Genomic DNA, 26417 nt, shown 5'->3' with positions numbered 1-26417 from the left:
CAGAAACACCATTTTACAGATGGAGAAACTAAGGTATTGAGGAAGAAGGGCAGCAGGACTGTGACCAGTTGGGATTGCCATTCTTGACTTCTGTAGCATCCTTGCCGAGAAAGGCTACAGAGAAAGGAGGCTTTTATGGGTGACTTTGGCTGACATATCAAGCGTGCACCACTGTGGGCTAAGGAGATGCCGCTTCTCCCCGCTGACCATGAGAGGAGGGGAAGGTCTGGAGAGGAGGAGCTCGTCGGGGTGAAGTCAGGCATCGTGGTTTTGCTTACTGCTGCCAGGCTGGGAGTCCAGGCAGAGAGCGTGGCAAGGCTAAGGGGAATGTGGCTGGAAGAGTGGTAGTGAGCCTCCCTTCCAGATGAAAATCAGTCAGCTAGGCCACCCTTCAATCTACTTCTCCCCAGGCCACACGCATGAGAGGGGCTACATGGAGCAATGACTGTCCCCAGCATGTGGCGGGCCCCTTGCCCCTTCTCTGTGACCTGAGTGTCCACCCAGGTCTCAGGGCAGCAAACGTTTAAGCAGACGTTGGAACGTCTTAATTCCTGTTGGAACAGCTTTGGGGTGTCTTGAGCACCTTCCCATGATGTCCCTCCATTTCTGCACATTCAGAGGCAATGGGGACCCTCGGAATACTGGGAGTCAGCTCCCCCCCGCCACCAGAGAGGGCATTCCTCCTCATCGGCTGGGCCCAGGGTTGGGGCGGGACAGAGTGACCACACTGATGGCACGTCCAGCTGGGGCATCTGTCCCCAGATTCCTGGCCGGCCTGTTTCTTTAAATGAGATGCTGGAAAGTTTATGATTCTGTCCTCCCAGCTCAGGCTGCTCTTGAAAATGTTGTGTTTTTAAAGCCTCACAGCCAGACTTGGAGTAAAGAGAGTCATTGCTTAGCGACTCCCCCACCCGGAGCACAGTGCTTGGAATATAAAAGCTGCTGCGATGTAATAATAGAGTTCCATCTTGGGCTGCCTGGGCTCGCTGAAGCTCCAGCTCAGCTCTGCTGGAACACGGCAGACTTGGCCAGGGAAAGGTGGTTCTGTCCCTGGGGGGCTCCCTCAAGGCCAAGGACAAGGAGGCCTGGGGGAGGGGAAACCATAGATGGGGGCCTCAGGGGTCCGGGAACGACCTAATCTCTGAATGGGGGCGGCTCACAGACTCACCCTCCTGCAGAGGCTTCTTCTAGGCTGGTTCCAAAGGCTCTGTCCATGGTAATCATGTTTCCCCAGCCCCCTTTAATAAACGGGGAAGTGAGGATTAAAAGAGCCCTGAGCAGCTGAGCTTGGTGCTGAATTTCCTGGGGACCAGGGCTGGTTGCCTGGAGGCATAGGGACTCTACGTCTGTGCCTGACTCCCCGTTACTCCCTCTTCCCCATCCTTTATGCCCTTCTCCGGCTCTTTCCCCAGCCACCAATGTCACATTTCTCATTGCTCCAAAGAACGAAGCAGAGCAGAGCAGAGGGAAAGCAGACTGGAAGGATTGACTCCTGGGCTCACGACCTGCCCTAGCTGTTGCTGCATTCTGGTTTTGTGCTGGGTTATGGCCACACTGACCTTTCGGAGTCCCCCATGCACATACGACTGTCCAATGACAGTGCTGTGACCTTCTCTTGGGATGGCAGTTGCTTTGACTTGATTTCTACCCCCTTGCGGTAGTGATGGATTGCACTGCGACTTTCCCACCCTCAGGCACTTTTCCTTTTATGAATGTGGCACTCATTTCTGTGATGGCCATGAGGAGGAGGGGCAGCAGCGAAGCATGGGGGGCTGCTTGCCCATCACAGGCTTCTGAGGCAGCCGCTGCACGGCCAGGCCACAGATGTCACAACCAAATCATAATTCTTCGGAAAAATAAAATAACAATCTATACCTCCCACTTCTAGAAACCAAGAGTCTAATGTGAGGAAAGCAGGCAGGAAAAAAACACTGGTTACTGACTGAGGATGTTCTTCTGAGAGCACAGATTACAAACTAGAGTAGGAATCTAAAACAGGCACTTGTCTGTTTTGCTAATTTGGATGTCTAGTGTTTCTTGAATTAAATAGAAAGGAGACCGGTGCTGTGTCCCCAGTCCCCCTCCCTGCCCTCAGCTGTACACACGTAGTGCCTCTCTAGTCCTCAAATTTTGGAAGGGCCACTGAGGAACCGCAAGATTTTTCTGCCTTATAGACCTTGGCATGGTCATCTTGTACCTGTCCAGGCGCAGCTGCTTGCAATCTGGCTTTGGGAACAAGGAGGGGGTGGCGGGCACCTAAAGGGGATGCCCCCAGGGGCAGCCTCATGTACTACAAGGATCAGAGCCTCTACGGTGCCCAGCCTGGCCTTTGAATCTGGGCTCTGATATGTAGGCTCTTTCTGCCTGTGTTAGGGTGTGGCCAACTGCTGTCACAGAAATCCACCATTTCAGAGCCTTATTCCAGTATTGGTTACTTTCTTGCCTGTAAGAAAGTGGGTGGGTCGTTCCATCTCTAGGCTCCATCCTCCTGTAGAGCCTCAGAATCTTCTTTATCCTACTGGGAAAGGCTCTGTAGGGAAGACATATCTATTTTTTACCTGCTTTGGTATGCGGGTGGAGCCCTGACACTTCTTGACTATTCACCCCTGGATACTGTGTGAAAATGTAGAGGCTGGGAAAGGCGGGCCATAGCTGGTGGCCACCTCTTACCAACAACTTCACACCATCGGCCGCAAGGATGGGAAAGCACACAGTTTTGGTGGATCATTAGCTCCCTGTCCTCCAGCCTTGCCTGGACAAGAGATGAATCAGGTCTAGTGTGGCACTGTAGAGGAGGCTGGGGGAATGAGTTTCTTGGCTTCTAGTAGGGGTTGGCCAATGGAGCTCTGCAGAGCCTACCAGTGAGTGGAGATAACTTCAAAGGGGGACAGCCGGAGAGTCCAGGAGGAGACCATCAGCCACCGGAGGGCAGGGGTACTGTCATCGTCATCTTCCTCTTCTTCTTCTTCTTCCTTCCTTCTTTCTTCCTTCTTTCTTCTTGTTTCTTTTTCTCCTCCTCCTCCTCCTCCTCCTCCTCCTCCTCCTCCTTCTTCTTCTTCTTAGATTTATTTATTTATTTGTGAGAGAGTGAGCATGGGAGGAGGGCCGGGGGAGAGAGAGAATCTCAAACAGACTCCCCACTGAGCATGGAGCCCCATTCCCATGACCCTGAGATCATGACCTGAGCCGAAATCAAGTCAGATGCTTAACTGCCTGAGCCACCCAGGTGCCCCAAGGGGGTACTGTCTTCTGCTTTAGAGTGTCTGTACCCCTTGCAGCCGGCTCAGAAGCCCTCTCATGATACTTGCTCAGAGCATTGTTTGGATTCTGAAGGTCAGCGCACACACACACACATACACACACCGTCACACACCTAAATCTTCCCTGAGACAAAGCCCCACTGTTTGCAAAATTCTAGATTATCTCTGTGGCTGGCAGGACATGGAGATCTCTTTGGCATGCTTCCTTTTCCCTGTGAAAGAATAGTCTATAAGAGAGGAAGGGGTGAGGGACACTTAGTCTTTTGGCTAGAAGGCTGGATTTTTCTGTGTATGGGGTTAGGATTCTTTCATTAACAAATTCCAGAACCCACACTGGCTTATGCAAAAGGGGAATTTTTGGCTCCTGTAACTGGAAAGTGTAAGCAAAGAGCTGGCTTCAGCACACTTGATCTAGACATGTGTGTGATGTCACCAGGACCCGGGATCCAGTACTTTCCTTTCTCTTGCTCAGCTCTGTTCTCCTCAGTGCTTTGGTTTTGTTCTCTTTAGGCTCCCCCTCCCCACCGCCCACTCCCATGATTATAGGATGGTGCCCACAGTTCTCAGGTGCATACCTTTCCAAGGTCACATCTAATGGAAGACCTAGAACTTTTCCCTCAGCACTCTCATCCAAAGCCTGTGGCCTCTCTGAGATTCTGACCTGACCAGGTATCCATCCCTGAACCAATCACTGTGACATTTCCCCCACCCCCACCCCCTCCAGCAGCTCTGTGCTGATTGGTTTGGACCCAAGTCATGTGCTCTCCCTTGAACCAGGAGTGGAGGCCATTCTCTCAGAAGCTTTTGGGCTGAGATAGGGTGAAGAGGTGGATCCCTAGAGGATAAATGAATGGTAGCAAAATAACAGTTGTCCACTGTCTGTAACAGTGTCTTTCAAAGATTTTGTTGATCATGACTGTATTAGTCAGCATTCTCCAGAGAAACAGAAACTGTGTGTGTGTGTGTGTGTGTGTGTGTGTAGGGAGAGAGAGAGAGAGAGAGAGAGAGAGATTTTAAGGAATTGGGTCATACAATTGTGGAGGCTCCAAGTCTAAAATCTGCAAGGGTAGGCCCGCCAACCAGGGACTCAGAGGAAAGCCATGTGGGCCCACAGACTGGAGACTCAGCAGAAAGCCAAAGGCTGTCTACTGACAGAATTCCCTCTTGCTCAGGGAGATCAATCTTCAATTCTTTGGATGGCTACCTTATGGGGGGGGGGAGTCTTTTTCACCCCAAGTCCACTGATTTAAATATTAATTTCATCTGAAAACATCCTCATGGAGACATCCAGAATGTTTTTCCACATATCTGGGCACCATAGGCCAGCTAGATTGACATATAAAATTAACCATCACAATGGCTAATGTTAAGAAATACATTTACTTTCAAAAAAAAAAAAAAGAAATACATTTACATCACATGCAACACATACATATATATGGCTGAAACAAAAGTCACACCGAATCATGATTATCCTTCCTCAATGTGACATAGTCTTATTTTTCTCCTCTATTTTATTTCAAAAAAAGCACATGTGACCCACTCAGCTGGTTTCTGGGTTCATGATATGTTGTAGAGATGGTCTTTTGAAACACCGTCCTAGAATATGTCTTCAGAATGTTCTATCATCCCATAGCAAAGGTCTTTCCAAGTCCCAGCATGACTTTGTGCTACCTCAGTCCGGACCTGTACCTGTTCATGCCTCAGTTTCCTTATTTGTAAAGGAGACATACTTACAAATACTTTTACCTGACAGGGTTGTCACGAACAATAAAATCAGAACAAGGTAATGTATATGAAAACGTTTTGTAAACTCCAAAGTAATTTCGTGAGGTAATTGCCATTTTAAACTAGTCTATAATAACTTTCTTCTCTACCACTCAGGAATCTGAGAAGATGGTGCTATTTCATGAAAATGAGTTTGAGCTCTTCAACACTTGCCACATAAAACAAAGCCCCAATTTCTTTAATCAAAATGATGATCAGCTTCTAAAAATGAGTCCCATCATTCAGAATTAAAATCTGATTTCAGGGGCGCCTGGGTGGCTCAGTCGTTAAGCGTCCGCCTTCGGCTCAGGTCATGATCCCGGGGTCCTGGGATCGAGCCCCACATCGGGCTCCCTGCTCCGCGGGGAGCCTGCTTCTCCCTCTCCCACTCCCCCTGCTTGTGTTCTCTCTCTCTCTCTCTGTGTCTCTCTCTGTCAAATAAATAATCTTAAAAAAATATGATTTCAAAGAAGGGGAAAAGTGCAGTATGTTTGGGTTCAATTCAGAGCCTTTCAGTTCTCCAGCCTCTGCCCCTTTCCCACTCTGCTAGTTCAGCGAGGCCTTTGGGGGCGATCTTGGGGTGACTCAGTCACATCACTTGCCTTCAAGAATCAGAGATGGGCTGATGCTACCTCCAATACTTTTAAACCAGCTAATTGATGACCCGGACAAGACATGGTGGGCAGGACATAGACTTGGGAGCAGGATTTCCTAGGTTGGCTCACCACCTTACAAGGACAGACGTCCTGGAATGGAGCCGCCCTGGCAGGCCAGCCAGCAGGGACAGAGTAGCCTCAGGCAGCCCTGGGAGGCTGGGGGCCGGCAGCTCTGCCCACCTGTGGGTCTGGAGCTGGGGGCAGGGCGGGGGGGGGGGGGCGCTTTGGTTGGGTCACACCCTGCAGAGGCAAGCTGAAGCGCACACCCTTGCTTGTTCCTTTTCTCTTCCATTTCTCTGCTGCTTGTCTTCTAATCAGTCCTTCCATGGTGTGTAAAATGCGAGGCTGGTTATTCCCATCACATGTTATTGTTTTCTGTGGGGGGCCCCCTTTCTGGGCGCAATAATTTCACCATCCCCAGCTGAGGGTGATAAGTGTTTGAGATGCGTAACTCTTGTTTCATTTCAGTGTCTAATAGAAGATGCAGAAAGAACCCCGGCACCTTTCTGCTCAGTAAATTCATAATTGCAGGCTTCCTTGCCTTACTTCTTGCAAACTGGAGAACTGTTGATTGGCGTGTGGATCCGTGAGTGTTTACAGTAAGGGCGGGGGTGTGGCAGGCACACTTCCCCCAGTGCCTGGCAGGTTCCTATACGGGGACTGCTGCAAGTTCCCTTCAGAGAGTTGGTGGCTGAGCCCTGACCGGCACCTGCCTGTCTGGAATGAGGATTACCAGCCCTGCTGGAATTTGATTGTTGGCAGCAACGTTCTGAGAGCTGTGTTAGCCAGCAGAGCATATGGCACCCAAAGAGCGAGCTCCTCCAGACAAAGGCCAGGGAGCAGGTGCCGAAGTGGGTTCAGACAAAGTTGGAAGACAGGCTGCAGGTGGTAGAAAGAGCACTGGACTGGGAGTCCAGAGACCTGAGCTTCACGCCACCCCCACCTTCAACTAACTATGTGACCTTTTGCAAATCATTTAACTTCTCTGGATCACAACTTCCTTGTCTTTAAAATCACAGATTGGAAATCTTTACTCTGGACTGTCTCTTTCAGATGAAGAACTTCTGGATTTTTCTCTGATCCTTGGATTTGCACAGACAGTTCAGGATGAGCCATCCTGAGTCATCATCACTCCAATTGAGATGGTGCCATCAGGCACCATCTTGTTATCATAATCCTAACCCTGTTCATCTCATTTCAGTCTTCTCAACAAGAACAACAACTATCATTTAATAAGTACTTGCTGCTTGCCAGGCCAAAGGCCCTGTGCCAGGCGCTTTCTGTCATGAACACTTCTAGAGGTGAATAGTGGTGCCCGCCTGATGGATATTATTTGCCAGGTTATGCCCCATGGGTCCCAGGGGCTTGGCTTCCTCCTACAGAGCTGGTGGGGAAGTGTTACCGGGTGACGTCCTGGGGTTTTTCTGTTTGGGGACTTACATGGATTAAAAAGGGCCTCCATGTGCTCTATATTCTGGACTCTAGAATTGTGCGTCTCTAGAAAGACTATGCGTTTTGCGGTTTGATACAGACCTGGGTTTCAACCCCAACTCTGCCACTTATTAGCCCCATGCCCTATACAGAGCTACAGTCTCCCCACCGGAGAAGCAGGTGAAACCACCCCGAGCCCAGTGGACGACTGTGCTGATCAGGCAAGAGGGTCCGTGTGCAGGCTATTACGTGGAGCCCGGGTACGGCAGATGGCATTTCTCCTTGCTTCTAGCCCCTCTCCCTGCCCCGCAGAAAACAGGTCTTGAGTCTCGGCTGTATGTTGGGCATGAGCCTGGCACTGTGGACTCACCAGTGAGCATGGCGGGCCTCCCTGCCCCGACAGAGCCCACAGCCCTCAGCCCGAAACTCCAGTCCTCCTGCAGAGGCTAAATCAATGGAAGGGTAGGAATGTCCTGACAAGGCTCGGGGCTTCTCTTTCAGCCCTGTCTCCTACCCGACCTTGTTCTCCAGACAGACGCTTCCTGGTTGCACACCATTTGATAGGCTTTTGCGACGCTGACCCCTCCCCAGTGAGGCCCTTTCCTTCCGGCTCTGCGTGTCCTCCCTTAGTTCACAGCCAGGCCCACATGCCACCCCACGGCCTTCTCCTTGCTCCCTCGCCCCAAGCTAGGAGTCAGCATTCCTCATGGGAATATTCTACCCTCTGTCACAGAGCATTTCACTGTCTGCATAAGTTAGGTTCTGGTGGCATCTACCCGACCTGACCCCAAGTTCTTGGAGGGCCCCAGCTGCCTTGGCTATCCTGGGATCCCGCAGCGTTTTGCATGTTCTGAGTATGCCCTGTTCCAATGTCTGTTTGTGGGCGAGTGAATGAAGGCCCCGGGCTGGCAGGACTGCTCTGGACTGTGGCTACGCAACCACCTCTTCCTCTGATATGCCCGTTAGAGGACTTGGGGTTTCTGTCGGGATTTTAGCTGACAACATTGAGTCTTGGCTTTCTTCTTTCTTCTCTCGGCCTTCAAGGAAACCGGCACTCTCCCTGTGGGGGGTTCTCTTGCTCTGTGGTCTACCTCTTCCTACCACCCTGTTATCAAGGACGTGGGGTGAACGAGAGAAATTCGGCAAAGCTGAGATGCCCCCAAATAAGATGTAGGCCACTCCTGCCCTCATTTCTCTCACACTGGAACTACTATGTAGCGGTCCTCTTGAATAGAAATGAATGAGATTGTTAGGACCAAGCACTCTTGGGTCCCATGGGGAGTTATTTATTTATTTCCGGGACCACTTCTTAAGCCAAATGTTCTCTCCCTTTAATGAAAACCTCTCAGAGGAGGCCCCAGTAGGAGGCAGCCAAGGTCTACCTCATTAAAATGACATCAGAGTTCAGAGCTGGGCAGCGCACCCAGAGGCCCCGGTTGCCACTGTGCTGCAGAGGGATCCAGGATCAGCCTCATGCATTGGTTTGGCAGTGGGGAGGTGCAAAGGAGAAGCATAGGTGTAGACCCAGAGGGCTGGGGCTGTAACCAACAGCCCCCGAGAAAGGGTTGTCCAAACTGTTTTGCTGCGCATGAACATAGCTGGTGTCCGTTCCCACCTGCCCCAGGCCGGGATAAACTGAGATGGGTTAGCAGTGAAGAATGAGAACCCACTGTCAACTTGCACACGTGGGTTTGAATCCACCTCTACCACTTATAAGCTATGCAAGTTGTATAACTTCCCTAAGCTGCATGGTAGGGATAGCAATACTGCTTACTTCAGAGGACTAGGAGTCCAGGGTCCCAGCAGGAGACAGCACACGCAAATCTGGTTATTTGTGCAAAGGTTAATATAGGAACTCTTCACCAAGGTGTGGCTCCTTAAGAGGCAGAGCACTATTTGGGGTAGGAACAGTGAGGCCCTGGTACCTCCTGTAGGACCAAGTGGGGGTGGGCAGGAGGTGGTTCACAGAGCCTGGAAATAGAGAGGTGGCATGGGGAGGCATGCCTAGGGCCACTGAGCCCTGCGGGTGAGGGTGGCAGCCAGTGCCTGCAGCCCACCCCCACCCAGCCCATCCCCACCCCACCCCACCTTCCTGCCGGCCTTCTGCTGACACTCCACCAGGCCCAAGGGCAGGTAGCCGTGCATGTACAGTCCACCCGGGTCAGCCTCCTGGGCACAGAGAAGGGGGGCGAGTGGATATAGAGGGGCAGGTGGAAGATACCCAACACAGAAGGGTTTGTCCGAAGAAATGAGACAGTCTCTGGAAGGTGCTGGACAGTGACTGTTCCACAGCCAGGCATCAGGTAGCCAGTGGCTGTTCTTCATCTTCATCATCATCCTCATCACTATTATCATTACTATTACCATTATTGTTATTGTTGAGGTTGCCCTCCTGCCACCCAGCGCTGGCTGTCCCCACACACGTGGGGGCAGAGTCCCTTGGCCTTTAGCGTCTCCAGGGCAGTTCTCTGTCTCAGCGTGTGCTGAGGGCTTTCGGGTCCAGCCACACAAGCTGTGGGGTGAAACTAAGCCACTGCCATTGTTGTCCAGTATCACATCCCTGCTTTCCTCTGTAGGGAGCCTCTACTGCTGAGCCCTGGCCCTCCGAGGGAACCCTCGTGCCGAGTGCTGCCGTGCCGCGAGGACCTGTTTCTGAAATGAAAGCCATGCCTTGGAACTGGACTTGCTTTCTCTCCCATCTCCTGATGGTAGGGATGGGCTCCTCCACTCTGCTCCCCCGGCAGCCATCCCCACCGTCCCCAAAGCGGTCTTTTGTCACGTTCCGTGGGGAGCCAGCCGAGGGTTTCAACCACTTGGTGGTGGATGAGAGGACAGGGCACATTTACTTGGGGGCCGTCAACCGGATCTACAAGCTCTCCAGTGACCTGAAGGTCTTGGTGACCCACCAGACAGGGCCAGACGAGGACAACCCCAAGTGTTACCCACCACGCATCGTCCAGACATGCAACGAGCCCCTGACCACCACCAACAATGTCAACAAGATGCTCCTGATAGACTACAAAGAGAACAGGCTCATTGCCTGTGGGAGCCTGTACCAAGGCATCTGCAAGCTTCTCAGGCTTGAGGATCTCTTCAAGCTGGGCGAGCCTTTCCACAAGAAGGAACACTACCTGTCGGGAGTCAACGAGAGCGGCTCCGTCTTTGGAGTGATCGTCTCCTACAGCAACTTGGACGACAAGCTCTTCATCGCCACTGCAGTGGATGGGAAGCCGGAGTACTTCCCTACCATCTCCAGCCGGAAGCTGACCAAGAACTCCGAGGCAGACAGCATGTTTGCTTATGTCTTCCATGATGAGTTTGTGGCCTCGATGATTAAGATTCCTTCGGACACCTTCACCGTCATCCCCGACTTTGACATCTACTATGTCTATGGCTTCAGTAGCGGCAATTTTGTCTACTTTTTGACCCTTCAGCCTGAGATGGTGTCTCCGCCAGGCTCCACCACAAAGGAACAGGTCTATACCTCCAAGCTCGTGAGGCTCTGCAAGGAGGACACGGCCTTCAACTCCTATGTGGAGGTGCCCATTGGCTGTGAGCGCAGCGGGGTCGAGTACCGCCTGTTGCAGGCCGCCTACCTGTCGAAAGCTGGTGCTGTGCTCGCCCGGACCCTTGGAGTTCGTCCAGAGGATGACCTCCTTTTCACTGTCTTCTCCAAGGGCCAAAAGCGGAAAATGAAATCCCTGGATGAGTCGGCCCTGTGCATCTTCATCTTGAAGCAGATCAACGATCGCATTAAGGAGCGACTGCAGTCCTGCTATCGGGGGGAGGGTACGCTGGACCTAGCCTGGCTCAAGGTGAAGGATATTCCCTGCAGCAGCGCGGTGAGTCGGGGAGGGTCCATGGGCTGGGAGGGCATGGTATGGCAGGGGGACCCTAGCCTGGGGCTTCCATGGGATGTGAATCACCCATCCCATTTGCAAGTGAGACAAGTACATCCCATCTCTGGATCTCCCTGGACTTGGATCAGCACCAGCTCAAATGTGTTGTGTTGTGTTGTGTCTGTGACACTGAGCTTATCAGAGTTGGAGGTAGAGCTGAAAGGTAGATCTCCTATCTGGGCACTTTTCTCTATTCCATATTGGCTCGTGGTTATAGGAGAACATGCTAGGACTAAGCGGGAATTCTGTTATATAGATATCATATGTACCAGGCATTGTTAAGGCCAGATTATCACGTCCTCTGGTACAACTCATGTACCCAACCTTCGTACTGACCGTGCCTGCAAATCACTTTCCTGGGAGCTTGGAATAAAACCAGTAGTGGGAATAATGGAGCCAGGCATTCTACATTTGGGATAGATCTAGAACTTCAGGAGTGTTATGTTTTTAGTTCCTTGAGTATCTTTAGGGAAGGGCAAAAGGAAAGCAGAAGTAGGGTGGGAGTCCAGTGAACATAGAGGCAAAAGTAGAGCTTGCTTAGAAGACTGCATTCCTGGAGCATCTTCAGTGTGCCCGGTTCCATGGAAGAGACATGCCAAGCAGCCTTGGAACAGTACTGGGTGACAGAAGTGCTGAAGGAAACCGGAGGGACGGGGGGAATGAAGGGTGGGTTTAGGAGGCCTTCCCAGGGCCTTGCTAGGCGGCCGCAGGTGCAACACATGACGTGACCTCCTGCCTCTCCCAGCCTAACTCACTTGTGGCCCGGCTTGCTGTGGCTGGACTTCTGTTCATCTTGAAAATGATTCCAGGGACTTAGAAGCTCAGTTATGAGCATCTTCATCTTCTATACCCCGTGTCCCTCTCCTTTCTCCTTTTTACCATCCACGTAAAAATCACGAATCTAGTTGGAGAAAAATCTATCCTGTGATCATAATTAGAGAGAAGAAAGGAGAATTCACACACAGGTAGTATATTTGCATGGATGTGATTCTTGACGGCCAGTCCAACTTCGATGGAATTCCACATTAGGAAAATGTATTTTCATTGACTTTAAAAGTCTAAGTTTCCCTTCATGAAGTATGGCTACTTGCCAAGCACATCTCAGAGGCCACTGGCACCCAGGCAGCTTGGGGGCCATTCCTGTGGGCACTGGGACTCGGGGTTGGGGGTAGGGTAGGTATAGAAGGAGAAGGAAGGGATTTGGCAAGGTTGATCTTTGGTGCCCTAACATTTAGGCTCAGGCTGTTTTCCAGTGGTGAGTTTTCCAGGTGCCTGGGCTGAAACTAAAAGATGCCATTTCTTTTTGGAGGTCCTGAGAAGCCAAGAGACTGCTAGTGTCACAGAGGAAATGGGAGGGGCACCATGGGCCAGAGAAGGAAGCAATCAGTTGACAGTCATGGCCAGGCCAGAGAGTGGAGGGGACTCCACTGTACCTGCTGAGCCCTAATAGATGACATGTCTTTGGGAGCCATTGGTTTGGGGCAGTGGCTGATCCACCCAGGAGAGTTGAGGAGACAGGTTTATGAACTTGGGGGCCATGGACTTCTCCCAAATGCAGGCTATAAAGGACAGGCCAGGTGCTGTGCTGTGTGTATGTATGTTACACATTCAAGCACAACTTCTTAGGGGAGATGCATCAGGAAGCTGGCATGGGGAAGGCCCTTAGAGACCTTCTGTTTTGTACTCTCATTCTGAGGCCCAACAAGGTTAAAAAATTGCCCAAGGTCACATATTTTGGGAAAGAACGGCAGACACAGCACTTGAGGGAAGTCTCCCTTGGCTCTTGAGGAAAATCCCACTTGCACACATGCATGCACACACACGCACACACACACACCCACCCATGCGTGTGTGCACACATGCAGTAAATACCCCCACAAGCAGGCACACCCTAGCTTCGAAAATGCAAGTTTACGCTGTGTGCTTATGAAACAGCTAGTTCTTTCGAGATCAGATGGGTTGGCTATTTTTTCTGTAGATGCTTTTCTGTAGAAAACTTGCTCAAATTCTGTCTTTTCGGGTGATGCTTTTGGGAGTACAATCAGCTGCAGGGATCAACCTGGCTGCCCATGGGCAGGTGTTTGTCCCGCCCTTGCTCCCTGCCACAGAACAAAAAGCAAAGTTCATCATGGAAGTCTGCAGAGCTGCAGGTCCTAAGGCCGCATGGTGGCCTTGGATAGAACAGAGAGACAAAAGCTTTGCAAGACAGGCTAATGCCAGGGCTAGGAGTCATGGAGCCAGATAACAAGCTTTTGATTTTTCTTTGGGCTTTAATTAGCCCTTTCAAGTTCGAGGCAAGTTCAGGGCTGAGAGCAGAAAGGAGGAGGCCAGAAACTCCACACCGGGCTGGGCTGTCTCCCCAGCCAGTATAAAAGGCCACACCAGCTTGTAATGTCAAGTATCAGTTTCCTTTGATTCGGCCGACGCTCGGGTTACTTTGTTCCGGTGCTCAGGTGCTCAGCTATAATTCGTTTGGCCCCAGCTCAGACCACACATGCTCCCCCTGCCATGAGCCAGGCCCGAGGCCTGGACCTCCCTGGGGCGGAGCCCTCATGGGCACCGTTTGCAAACCCAGCTTTTCCTCCATCCATTCACGTGGCTGTTGGGTCCCTTTCCTTTCTCCCTTCCCCTGCCCTGGGGCAAGGGTGGACAAGAGGAATCCAGAGTTCTCTTTTGCCTCTGAGGCCAAGATTCCCTGGAGGCTTGTGCAGTGGGACAGAATCTCGGATGGCCGCTGTCCTGCAGCGTTCCCTCTGTAACACAGCAGAGGAGGGCAGCATAGGCCCAGGAGGGTGACTTTTAAGACTTGTGTTTCGTAGGCTAGGTGTTCCCTGCGGGCTTTATCATAATTACAACCCCAGGAGTTTGAGAAGGTATGATTAGTGGTTCATTTTTTTAACTGAGAGATAACTGACATATGACATTTTATTGGTTTCAGGGGTACAACGTAATGATTCGATATTTATATGTATTGCAAAGTGATCACCACACGAAGTCTGGTTAACCACACATAGTTACAGATGTCTTTTGTGTGTGTGTGTGTGTGATGAGAACTTTTAAGAGCTATTCTCTTAGCAACTTTCAAATATACAATACAGTATCTTAACTATATAGGCACCGGGCAGTACATTACATGCCAGGACTTATCTATCTTATAGCTGGAAGTTTGTACTTCTTGACTAGTGACTCATTTTTATTGTGTTCCTATCTTCATTCCCTAAGGATAGGGTGCTCATCCCATGGTATTCTTCAGGGTGTTCCGGCCCCTCCCATTTCTGGGATCCCCATTCCTTCCCCTGAACTCAGGCCTCCAGCACTCAGAGCAGGGGGCAGAATAAGCCCTGGGTTCCCTGACCCCCCCTCTGCCTGTGTTCAAGGAGGATGAGGTGGCGTGGAAAGAGAACCATCTGTGTGACTCGGGCTGTGGAATGTTCGTGGAGCCACGTGGTGGGCCACGGCCTGATGACCAGACAGAGGGGAAGCGTTGTACTGTGAGGCTGGAGCCTCGGTCTGCAGCCCCCCCCCCCCCCCCCCCCCCGGAGAGCTCCCTGCTGTTTTTCTTCCAGGTGAATCGGGGAAGGCGGGCGGAGGCCACATCAGAGATAAGGGATGGCGGCTGGAGGGCCTCCTCATGGGAATGTGTCACCGTGAATGTATATGCGTGGCAAGTACAAATCTCTGAGTGGGTGTTGGCTGTCGAGGATGGAGAAGCAGCCCAGGTGTTTTCTAGTGCTTGTGGGAGATGGAAGCAGCTTCCACCTTTGCCTTCTAGGCCATTCTTTTCCTGTGTCCCGATTTTCCCAGCCTGAAGAGAAAGAGGTATCCAAGGACAGATGGTCTAGAGTCTGAAAATTACTCTACAGGTCTCAGGAGGGCATGGGCAGAAAGAGGGTCCTAGAGGCATCAACAGGGTCCCATTCTGTCTTGGGATTCAGGGGGCTAAAGACCAACCTGAGGCCCTTTGCTTATGCATATCCAGTCATAACATCATTAACACTATTGATATAATCTCTGTTTCTGCTGCTCAGCACTGGGATGGTCTCTTTTGAAGGCTGTCACCCAGGCTCCCCAGACCACCTGTCTGCAGAGCACAAGATGATTGGCATAGGAACCCATTGCCTATGGTTTCTGTCATGTGCCATGGCCCTGAGCAGGCCAAGGTGATAGCTCCCAGCCTTTCCTAGGAGCCCTGACACTCCTGGCCCTGAGTGGGGCAACCGGGCTGGAGAGTGTGCTGTTGTGGACCAAGGCTCTTATGCTCTACATGGGCTGAGTGGCCTGGCCTCCCAGCGTCCCCCAGGCACAGCCATCCACGCCTCCTCAACCTTTCTTCAGCCTTCTGGGGTAACTCATGGAACACTAGCCCTTCTACCTCCAAATGAATTAATGAATGGACGAGACATTTATCAGGCCCTGGCAATGTACCCCCTCCCGGTAGATACCAAGAATCATGAAATGATGTCAGTGTCCAGGGGCCCAAGAGTCCAGGAGGGAGCCGCACCCCAGCAGGTTGATGCTGGCCTATGGGACGGGAACAATGGTTCTGGTCATGGGAAAGTTCGTCACTCACGCCACTAAATCTTTTCTGAGTTTGGATCCAATTGAGAAGTGGACATGGGAGTCAGGGAGTGTTAGCTTCAGTGTTGATGAGGCTGGATGGGGCAAAAATCAGCTACTTCATCCTCCCCTCAAGCCTTGAACTTCGAGTGACCTTCCAATACAAAATGTAGGTGCTTGGGGCAGAAACTGTTATCCAGAATCATTGTCTCACACCGGTCCAGTCTCCATAGCAGGAGCAGGAAGGGGTGGCCTCTGAGCCACCTGGCAATCCCATTGTAGGGGTTCCTTCATATTGGGCCTGACCAGTTTACAGAGGGGCTCATCACCTCCTTTTCTTCTTACAACGGTGCTGTAGGATGATAGCAAAGGCAACATCCTTGCCAGTTGAGAAATCGGAGGAACAGAAAAGTCAAGTACATCACTCAAGGTCATGGGACTGATGGACTAGAACCTACTGTGCATCCTCATTCTCAGCCCAGTGCTTTCCCCAGTGGTGCTCAGTGGTCTGCTAGTGGCATCTGGCGTGGGACAATCTATGGTGCAGGGATTGTCTGGGCTTTGTGGGGCATTTACGATCCTGAGATCCTGGACCCTAGACCACTAAGTGCCAGTGGGGACCCCCCCCCATCACTGCAAGAACTAGAAAAGTCTCTCACATTTCCAGAAGCCCCTGGTTGAGAGCCATTGCCAAATCATGTATCTACCTGACTTGGGGTTTACCTGCCAGCCCTGCTCTATCCCACACGGTTCACAGAGGCATAAGGACTGAGCTTTTGATTTTTAACGCCAAGCTTCTCTTCATGTTGAACAGTGAGGAATAGTGAGGGAGAACCCCGCTCACAGGTGTCCTTGCTTTGACTCCTGGATGCATTGGTTTTGCAGCACGGCAGCCCTGGGAGGAGACAGGGGCACCCCCTCCACCCCTGCCCCGGTCTTGGGCTGGCCTCCCATTCCAGCCTGGATGGTTCTCAGGTTTGTCTGGCGCCTGGTATCCTGAAACGGCATGAGAGTGAGCATCCGGAATGGTCAGGCAGCCATCCCGGACTCTGGAGGCTGGTTTCTGCTCGTCCGCTCAGAGTGTTTTCTTGTTCCCAGCCAGCAGGAAGTGCGACTCTGGTGAGATGGGGCGCATCCTGTTGTTCATGGCGCAAGGCAAGGTTTTCTCTTGCCGCTCAGACCAGGAACTCCTCCTCTTGCCTGCCCCATGCCTCCTTCCTCAGCTCCACTGCATCTGACACACACACACACACACACACACACACACACACACACACTCAGGTCCACCAAACTCAAGTCACAGGGAGAGCTCATGCCACACCTCTCCTTTCTCATTGGCCCCGGCACTCACCCCCCAACAGCCCGTTAACCCAGTACTCCAGGCTTCACATTTGGCATTTGGGGACCTACCATACTGCAACCCCAGTCTTTATAGAACCCAGTTTTCCGTCTCTCCCCTGGATTTGGCTTCTCTTCTGGGTACGCCATTGAGAAGGCCATCCACCTCCCTCTTTTCGGCCAGCAGCGTTTGCAATGACAGTCATATCCCAGCTAAGTACACGTGGTGTTTTGAGGTACAGGATGATGGCTGAGCCTTGGTTGGTGTGCTGGGACAGACGAGGGGATATGGCCCCCCCCCAGGCCACGCTGGAGCCTGATGAGTCAGCAGGGAGAGTGATGGGACCCAGGAGTCCCACATGCAGAATTTTAACCCAGACACATGCCAGGAGACCCCAGAGGCCCCTCAGCCCTGTCTCTGCTGCTCTCCCTGCTGTGGTCCGCTATCGAGCTTGCGCTCATCTCCTAAGTTCCTCTTCCCCCTCTTTCTGTGATGTATTCTCCTCCACCCACACACTACGTAGAGCAGCTAATGCAGCGATGTCCCTCTCACGTGCACACGCGCACACGCACACACACGTCCCACACGGTGTGTGGCAGCCCAGCCAACGTCGGCAGCTGGGCCTCTCGTTCAGTGAGCACGCAGACCAGCCAGACGTCATGGTCCAGCTCTGCATTCTGGGCCTTTCCTTCAAGTCCTGTCATCCTCACAGGGTGGCCTCTTGGCTGGGATTCTGGCTAGAGAGTCCGGGCCTCTGGGTTGCAGCCAGTCCCTGGTCGTGAGATGTCGCTGGGCTGGTGAGCAGCTTCCCTTTTGGTTTGAATTACACATTTCATCTTCAGGAAGGAGGTGATAAAAACAATATCCCTTTCATAAAGCGTGTTGAGACTCCTAACGAAAGAGAAATACATAGACATTAATAAGTAATGAGAGACACAGAACACCTTGTGTTTGTAAGATGCTTCAACATTTCATGGCCCGACCTGTATATTCTCCTTGGGTTGTAAGAACCACCTGATGGGACAGAAAGGGATTTAATAACACGGCTAGGATGTCAGACTTTTATTTTTTTCCTCACCAGTATCTGCATTGGAGAGATTTGGGCTCTGCTTAACCCAGATGTTACATTCCATAGGCCTGGAATGTGCCCTCTTCGCCTGCCTGTCCATCCGGCACACGTTATGAATGCTAACTGAAGGCATTCGAAGGAGAGGCTACATTTCAAGCCAGACCCTTCCTGCTGTTACCTTCAGGGGTCCCTCGGTTTTTGCAAGGCAGAAGGGAGTGACTGCACATCGGTGCAGGGTGCTTGCTTCTTTTCATTAACAAAGTTTGTGGAGAGAAGGCAAAAAGACAACTAGGTGAGTTTCCCCTTTGGCCTCTCCATGTACGTGTCTTCCCCTGGTGGACTGGGGGCCCCACAGACTGTCCACGTAGATGAAACAGGAGCCGCGGGAGAAGAAAGCCCGCATCTTTCCCCGTCTCAGTGTCATTACTGTGTCTCTGTCAGTGTTACAAAATATAATGGGATTTGTTTGGCTGATTTATCCCGCATGCAGGCAACATTATCCAGACTCACACACGGGCCTGAGGAGCAAGAGGGGAAGATGCACGGCCACGAGAGTGGGGCTAATAAAATTTATTCCCACTAACAAGGGAATGGCCGACCCCATAATTCAGCCTGGCCAGCGGAGCCACTGCCTCCCAGAGCCTGCCAGAAAACACACAAACTTAATCATCGTGGCGTGCCCTGTTCCAATTACAGCTCTGGGGGCACTGAGGCAGTCTGCAGGAGCCTGGGAGGGGAGTGGGAATGTGGGATTGATGGGCAGTGTGGAACCTCTTTGCCCTTGGCAGGTAGCCCCTGGGCGCCTTTGAAGCTAAGGTACAAATGGACAGAAGCAGCACCCAACAGGTTTGGGCCTGGGACAGTTCCCAATGCTGAGAAGCCGTCCCTGGTGTTTCCCTAGGGTCCCTAGGCTCAGCTACTGGACTAGCCTCAGCATGGTAGCCATCTGCAGAACTGGGCCAGTGGAGTGGGGGTCCTGGTTCTCTTGCTCTGATCATGGTATCACGGGCCTGTCTCAGCAGCTGAGCTAATGAGGAGAAGGTCACGAGTTCAACCCCCAGGTTCCTGTGCTGGGTTGGAGCTACTCTTTGCTGGCTGCGCTCAGCAATTCCTAGGACGGGTACATTCCTACAGCTGCCTGTGGTTACCTCCAGGCCTGCAAAGGGTGTGCTTGGCCTAATGCCTCTCTCCTGGGGAAAGAGCTCAAAATAGTGGCATTAGCTTCCTATTAGAAGGAGAGCTTATTATGATGATGAGTGAAAGACCACTTAGCTATCTGGTGGGATTGGGCACAGATAGTCTCAAATACACATAGAAATAGTAAAATGAGTACCAAAATAAGCGTTGCTTTTAGCAAATCACTTCCATGGATTCATAGCTAGTTAAGTGCATTAATCCAGTGAATGTTTGCCTCAGAAGCCAATACACACACAGAACTCCTACAGCATGATGACCTTCTGTCCTATATTTTAGGACCCACCCCTTTAAGACTCTCAGAAACAGGGCACTTGACTCTTGGAAACCTTGGTGTGATATGTTGAGTTGTTCTTCCAACCCTGAGACATCTCTCACGAAGCCCCTTCCGTAGCAGTTTTGTCTAAGTTACTGTGACTGTGATTTGCTGGCTTCCCTTCTCTGTCTCCCGTACATGTTCATTTCTCCTACAATCTCACTGAAAAAGACTCAACACAGGAATCATTCTGAGATAGTGCATTAGTAACGAAGTGGATGAGACCTCATTCCCTCATTCCATTTCCGACGTCTGTGCTCCCAGCCGGGGTGTGAGGGCCGGCCTTCAACTGCTACAAAGACTTACCTGGCTCTCAAGAGAGTTCAACCTGCAAGGTCAGCATGGGCCATGGGCAGACCTTCAGGGGAGGGTTAGAACTCAGAAAAGAGAAAGGAAATTTAATGGAGGACAGTAAAGCAATTGGTGGGTCACGTAGTCCAGTTTTGGGGATTGCTTTTTTTTGTTTCAGAAATGAGCACTCAGGCACATGGACTATTTTATGGAGTAAGAAGCTTTTGGTAAAAGGTAAATAAACCAAAGCCTACCAAAGCCTCCTCAAGATGTTTCCACCTGCCCGAGCATTCTGTCTGCTTACTTCTGCCCCTGCAGTCAGAGGGTGCTCAGAGTCATCTCAAGGGGTGGATGTGCCGTGGGTATCAGCCCCTGTTGCATTTATTAACACCTTAGGGGTCAGTGGTCATATTTGAGCTGTGGCCCCCAATAAGTGGGTGATTATTACCTGCTTGTACTGCAGAGCTTTACAATTGAAGTCTGTATTTGGACATGAGCTACTTCGGCTTATCTGATCAATATTTCCCTTTAAAAAGAAATCCCATGTGCATAATTCACTGATTCCCCATTTCCCGTGGAAGTCTGCTGTGGTCAGCTTTTGTGATGCGCATGTGTGTGTGTGTGTGTGTGTGTGTGTGTGTGTGTGTAAATGTAATTAATTAATGGGAAGAATTTAGGGCTGCTGAGCATGAAGAATCCAAGACCTTTTCTTTTCCACATGAGCAAGCACCTCATGGGCGTCCCTCCTCTTTTTCTCCTAACTTATGTTCCTTTTCAAAACTTCAGCCCTTGCTTTTCTTTGGGACCAACAGACCCAGGAAGGGAGGAAGTACTGTTGTGATGATAGGCCAGTGGCCTTCTCTGTAGGGGAGAGTTCACTGCTTCTAGAGGCTCCAGAAAGGCAGAGCCCTCATCCTGGGTGGCAGGAGAAGTAGAGGCAGAGAGTCTTCCCTGAGTAGTCTCTGACCTGGAATAGCTTCTTGGGGCCACCCTCTAGCCACCCTGGAGGAAGCCCCTATGTAAGATCATTTTTTTCCCTCCAGATGGGGAAATGGGGTTCTGGTACCATTTTCTCATCAGTGGTCCCAAGGGGGTCATTTTGCTCTGTAGACCTCTATTTCCCCTTCTGTAAAAGGGGGCTGTTGGATTCTAAGACGTTGACTTACTTGCCTTCTCTGAGACCACCGAGGTGTGAAAGAGTGGCCGTGCTCTGTGCTGGATGGAGCGCTCCGAGCTGAGCCCGGACAGCACCTCTCCTGCGAAGCCCTGCTGCTTCCCTGTGCCCACTGTACCTCCAGCACTGTGTGTACAACTGAGGCAGGGCATGGATGGCCTCGTCCAAGTCGTGGCCCAGGTCTGTCTCCCCCACCGGGAAAGCAGCAGAAACAGATGAGACGTTTCCATCTGTATATTTTTGGGTCCTCACCTAGACTTTTGTTTACTTGTTCCTTCCTACATGTTCTTAAAGCATATTAAAAGTGAGGAACAGTAAATAGTGTTGTTTTCATTTACTGCCTCAGTTTCCCCTCATAGAGACAGGTGTTCCCATAGCCTAAGATACCAAAATTTGATGGAAAAAGACCCAACTAAAGGGTCTTCAGTGGGTAAACTTGGGCAAGTCTCTGGTACCTTCTCCCCCTGTGTGATGGTCTGGGCTTCCAGTGCTGGGGGTGAGCCTGGGGTGCCCAGGACTCCTCTGCATGAGGCTAGGTACCACTTTTGCATTTAGGAAAGGTGGGAGAGCTGGTTTGCTCCCAGATGGAAGGACTCCTCTTTTTGCTGGACCAGGAGCTGCCCACAGAGCGAGGGAGGACCACGTCTGACTTCATATTTTCTATCCCGGGCTCAAGGTTACTGCTGCCGACCCAGAACAGTTGGCCGCTGCATCCCCATTTGGAGGAGTTGGCGGCATCTGTCGTCCATCCCCGCTGGCTTACCTGGTTGGCCTCTTTGGGATCAATTCGGGATATTTGTAAACAGCCGATGCCTGGGGTAAGGGGGCCGGCCTGTGGCTATGAAAGAGGTCACGTCCTCGAGCTGAGCTAATTGGCCCACAGGGGGATGGACCTGGTGACCTTTGCCTCATTAGCACCACGTTTGGATCACTGAGCTCTGTCCTAGTACTGACCTTCCCATAATAAGGACTCCATGTGGGGCTTCTGCAAAGGTGGGCATCTGAGGGCGGGGCTGAGACAGCCCCACGGGGAGGGGAGGTGCCCGCGGAAACCAGGCCAGGGGCCGCGCTAGCCGGAGTGAGAAGCAGTTTCAGGACCAGGTCCCCACCCGCCTCATCACCGGAGGCCTTCCAGGTGGCTTGGCACAGGTGTCAGGGTGACAAGGTTTCCTTATGAGTCTGTCACCAGGGCACGGGGCTGGAGGCAGTACCGAGGAGCTCCCGACGAGACACCCCCCACCCCCGCTGTCTCCCAGGTCCTCTGTCTTCCTCTGCCCTCTTCAGAGTCTCCCCCAGAGACCACCGGACACCTCTGGGGTCCTCGGGTGACTGCTTTGCAGCTCTGCCCCGGGAGCCTGGGGAGGCAGCTGGAGGAAGGATGCCGGCAGAATTAAAACCCCCTTTCCATGGAGATGATAGAGCTTTTCAGAGTGCCAGTCTCTCTACAGAGTGGGAGCAATTTCCCCGTAATTGGTAAAGTAACCGTAACTGCTCTGTCATTTGTATGTGGCAACGCGTAATTGCACGGTAACCTTTGCCGTTGAGCGCGAGGGAAGCGCGGTAAGCTATTAGATTGTAATTTGGAGTGTCAGCTCTGGCTCTCCACACCACCTCGGCCGCCGCCGCTCGGGAGGCCGCCGGGGAGCCTCTGCCTCCGGCCTGGCGGGCCCGGCTCCGGAGCTGCTAGGCTGTCTTCCTGCGCCCACCTGGGCTGTGGTGCCCTCAGCAAGGAAGGGACCTCGGCGGGCGGTGGGGTCCCAGGCCAGTGCTTCTCAAACATGGTGAATGGCTACATCACCTACCTGGGAAGGTGTTAAGATGCAGATCCCTGAGCCTCACTCCCAGAGTTCCTGATCCAGTAGATCTGGGGTCGGTTCGAGAATTTGCATTCCTAATGAAGAGCGCTAAATGTTCTGGATCTTACCCCATACCTCTGTTCCCTCCTTCAGCCTCCATAGGCCTTATAGATCTTTAGGAAGTTCCCCTTTTGCTATTTCATCTTGATGACATTAGGCGCTTTGATTGTGGGAACACTGTAGATACCATGAATTTCCCCCAAAACATAAGACTCACAAAGGTTGTCAGAATTGTCTAAGGATGACAAACAGTAAGAGCGAACACTCCTGACAAACAGTAAGGGCAAACACTCCTATAGCCCTAAGTGCCAGACAGTGTTCTACATGCAATAAATCATTTAATCCTTACCACAACACTAGGAAGTATATACTCATAATATTATCCCCGTTCTACCAATGATAAGCTGAGGCACAGAGAGGTTAGATACCTTGCCCAAGGTCACACAGCATTGTGGTAGAGTTGGGGTTCAAACCCAGACATTCTGATTCTAGTTCCATAGTGTTAACTACTGTGAAAGTTGGGTTTCCATTTACTCATCCATCCTTCCATCCATGCATCCATCCATGCATCCATCCATCCATCCATGCATCCATCCATGCATCCATCCATCCATCCATCCATGCATCCATGCATCCATGCATCCATCCATGCATCCATCCATCCATGCATCCATGCATCCATCCATGCATCCATCCATCCATGCATCCATCCATGCATCCATCCATCCATGCATCCATGCATCCATCCATGCATCCATCCACGCATCCATCCATGCATCCATGCATCCATCCATGCATCCATCCACGCATCCATCCATGCATCCATCCCTTTAACACATATGTCTTAACCTACTACGAACCAGGAACTAAGCTAAAGGTACAAAGACACCTAAAACATGGTCCTGTCCTTGAGCTCACAGTCCCTAGAATCTAATGGATCACAGGTCTTAATTTATAAGCCATGCAATCATGAGGACATTTGTGGAGAGCGGATTTGGGATCTTCCTGATTGGGGCAGAAGGCTGTAGCCCTGTCTAAGGCTTTAACAGAACCCTGTCTGTTCACAGGGTTGCCCAGGTAGGCACCACATAGATTCCCATGGCACAGAACCTTATTTTGTCCTTGGTGAGCATGAAGTTGCTGTCTAACAAATAAGCTTTATAACAATGGCCAAAGCTCATTTGTGTGCGTCTGTGGAGCAGCCGAGGGAGAGGTGTGGCTGGGCTTCTGATTATGCTGTGGTGCAGTCCACTCCTGGCTCCTCTGGCTGCCGCTCTAATCTGGCTGTTAATGGGGCCCAGGGGAGAGCTGGGCCAGGGCAAGGGCGGACACTTTCCTCCTCCATTGCCCAGAGTGTTCTGGAATCCACGCCAGCCCTCAACTGTCGAAGGCTTTCACCAATTAGCCTTTCCTTCCAGGGCCCACACGGCTCTGGCATCTGCTCCTTCCATCTCAGCCTCCCCCCCGACCCCCCGGTCTGTGGTCCCTATGGGGTCCCCCCCACCCTGGTGCTCTAATTGCCCTAGGGCTGCAGCTCAGACCCGGCATGGCGGTGTCCTTAGGGAGCCTGCTCCGGTCAGGAGCCATGCTAGGGACACTCCCTGTAGCCATCCTACCCCCGTTCTGGGCAGGATTCCCATTAAAAAAATGAATATGAAATATCACCTCAAATTGAAAAGTGCTTTCCAGGTTAGCCAGTGTCTTCACACCTGCTTTCTCACCTGGCCCTCATGACAGTCCGGTCTTACTGTTTTACCGTCAAGGCAAGTAAAGCTCAGAGAACAGGAGGTGCCTATGCCAAGTTGTATAGTTGGGAAGCGGGCTGCCATGTGAACCCGAGTCCTGTGTTTTTTCTGCTACTTCAGTGTTAAAAATTCCACCCCACCCCATTGCACCTGCTTTGAGGAAACAAAGAGTAAGACCCTCTCAGGCCACAGCTGGGGGACCTGAGCATCCATGTGGACCTGGACTGCACCTGGTTCAAGGCCTTAATCACACCTTTATCACCTGGAGCCCTGTTTAGAGGGAGAAACCGATACATGGTGGGAGGGAGGCTCGGGAGAAAGCCAGCATTGTCCCTGGAATCCCAATGCCACGTTAGGAACCCCAGCTGCAGCCTTGGCCTTATTTGAGCCTGATGACAACACCATGAGGTAGGCAGTGTGGGGGGATGGCTGTCGGGCACAGGTGAGCAGATTGCCTGCCTCCTGCCTGGGCCTCTCAGGGAGCCGTCCTGAGCCAAAGACGAGCAGAGCCCTGGCCACCAGGCCGCCAGGCTGAGCTGTCCTCGCTTCCTCCCAGTGAAAACATTCCTCCTTGGGCCCCTTGCTGCTCAAGTTGTCCGAGTGGCAGAGACTTGCTGCCTCTGAGCAAACCATGATTTAATGCTGCAATTGGCCAAACGCTTACACTCTTTTGTAAGCGATTATTTATTTATTGGTTTGTGTTCTGCCCAGCCAAGGGGAAGAATGGTATTTGGTAACTGGTCACTCGGAAATGTAATTCTGGGGGCTAAGCAGCCTAAGGCTCCCCATGTCAGTGAGGCACGTGTTTGTGCTAAGGGTGGTGGGAGAATGTCAAACGTGGCTTGCCTTGCTCCCTGCCTCAGTTTCTCCTTGTGCTGCGTGGATAATCTTCCAGCCTCATCTACTTGGAAAATGGATCATAACGGCAGAATCCCTGTGGCACAGCTTAGGGCCAAGAAAGTCAGGGATGAGAACTCCCTATGAAGTGGAGGCAGGAACATGCAAGGCCATGAGGATTCCCAGCATGCCCTAGGCTGCCCTTGGCATGCCCGGCGGGTCACGCTGCTATTATGTCTGGCAGGGAGAAGGCACCGTTCTCCTTTATCTGGGTTTTTCCTCTTTCTTTTCTTTCTATCCCTTTTGCCCTCCACCACCGGTCTCCTCACCCATCTCATTTTAGGAAAGAACCATAAAGATCAGACTAGACCTTGAAAGCTCCCTCCTAACTTTGACTTCTATATTGTTTCTTTGGGCAGGGGGAGGAGTTAGGGGTTGTGTTTGGCCTGGGCTATCGGACCAGACTACGCAAGAAAGGCCAGAGGAGATCAAAGGCGTGGTGCAGACCTCTGCTCTGCCCGGGGCCTGCCCCAGCTCTGCGCAGCTCTGCCCAGCTCTGCCCCAGCTGCCCCCATGATAAGAAAGAGGAGAGAGGTCAGAGAGAGGTTTTAGATGCTCAGCACATTGTCTTTCCTGAGATGGACAGTCCTTGTTGCCACCTCCCCATCCTGGGAGGGAGCCGAGGGGCCCCCTGCGTCCCTGGAAAGCTCCGAGTTGGCCACTTTCACACAGCTCCGCTGGCAAGAGCCTGCCTGCTGGGTCTCCAGATGCCTTTTCCTTTGGCTGGATTGAAGCCTTTAAAAAAGTGACACCTTGGATTTTATTTCACTCCTTTTTCTGCGAAGTCCAAAGACGTTTACAGGCGTGAGCTCTATAGGCTTTATGGAAACCCATCAAAAAGCAGGGCTTGTTTCCTTCATCTTTATAGAGTGGAAAATGAAAGCATGGGAAGACGGAATAACTCTTCTAAGGCCACACAGTTCTTCTGAGAAGGAGGGGAAAAGCCAGCGTAGGTTCCTAGAGCCT

The 26417-nt window shown here is 51.7% G+C and overlaps 1 protein-coding gene across 6 annotated transcripts in view; it reads left to right on the top strand.

The window, feature by feature from the left end:
• PLXNA4 (plexin A4) overlaps positions 1-26417 on the top strand; it is a 571205-nt gene that overhangs the window by 199053 nt on the left and 345735 nt on the right. For all 6 annotated transcript variants that reach the window (XM_027573479.2, XM_027573477.2, XM_027573480.2 and 3 more), the window contains one exon: positions 9691-10956. In XM_027573479.2, coding sequence (XP_027429280.1) covers positions 9772-10956 — 1185 coding nt within the window. In that variant the 5' untranslated portion in view covers positions 9691-9771. The remainder of the gene's footprint in view (positions 1-9690; positions 10957-26417) is intronic.

This window comes from Zalophus californianus, chromosome 12, assembly GCF_009762305.2.
Source record: "Zalophus californianus isolate mZalCal1 chromosome 12, mZalCal1.pri.v2, whole genome shotgun sequence".
Classification (NCBI taxonomy): domain Eukaryota; kingdom Metazoa; phylum Chordata; class Mammalia; order Carnivora; family Otariidae; genus Zalophus; species Zalophus californianus.
Note: the sequence above shows the minus strand (reverse complement) of the source record. Positions and strands in the feature narration are given on the sequence as shown.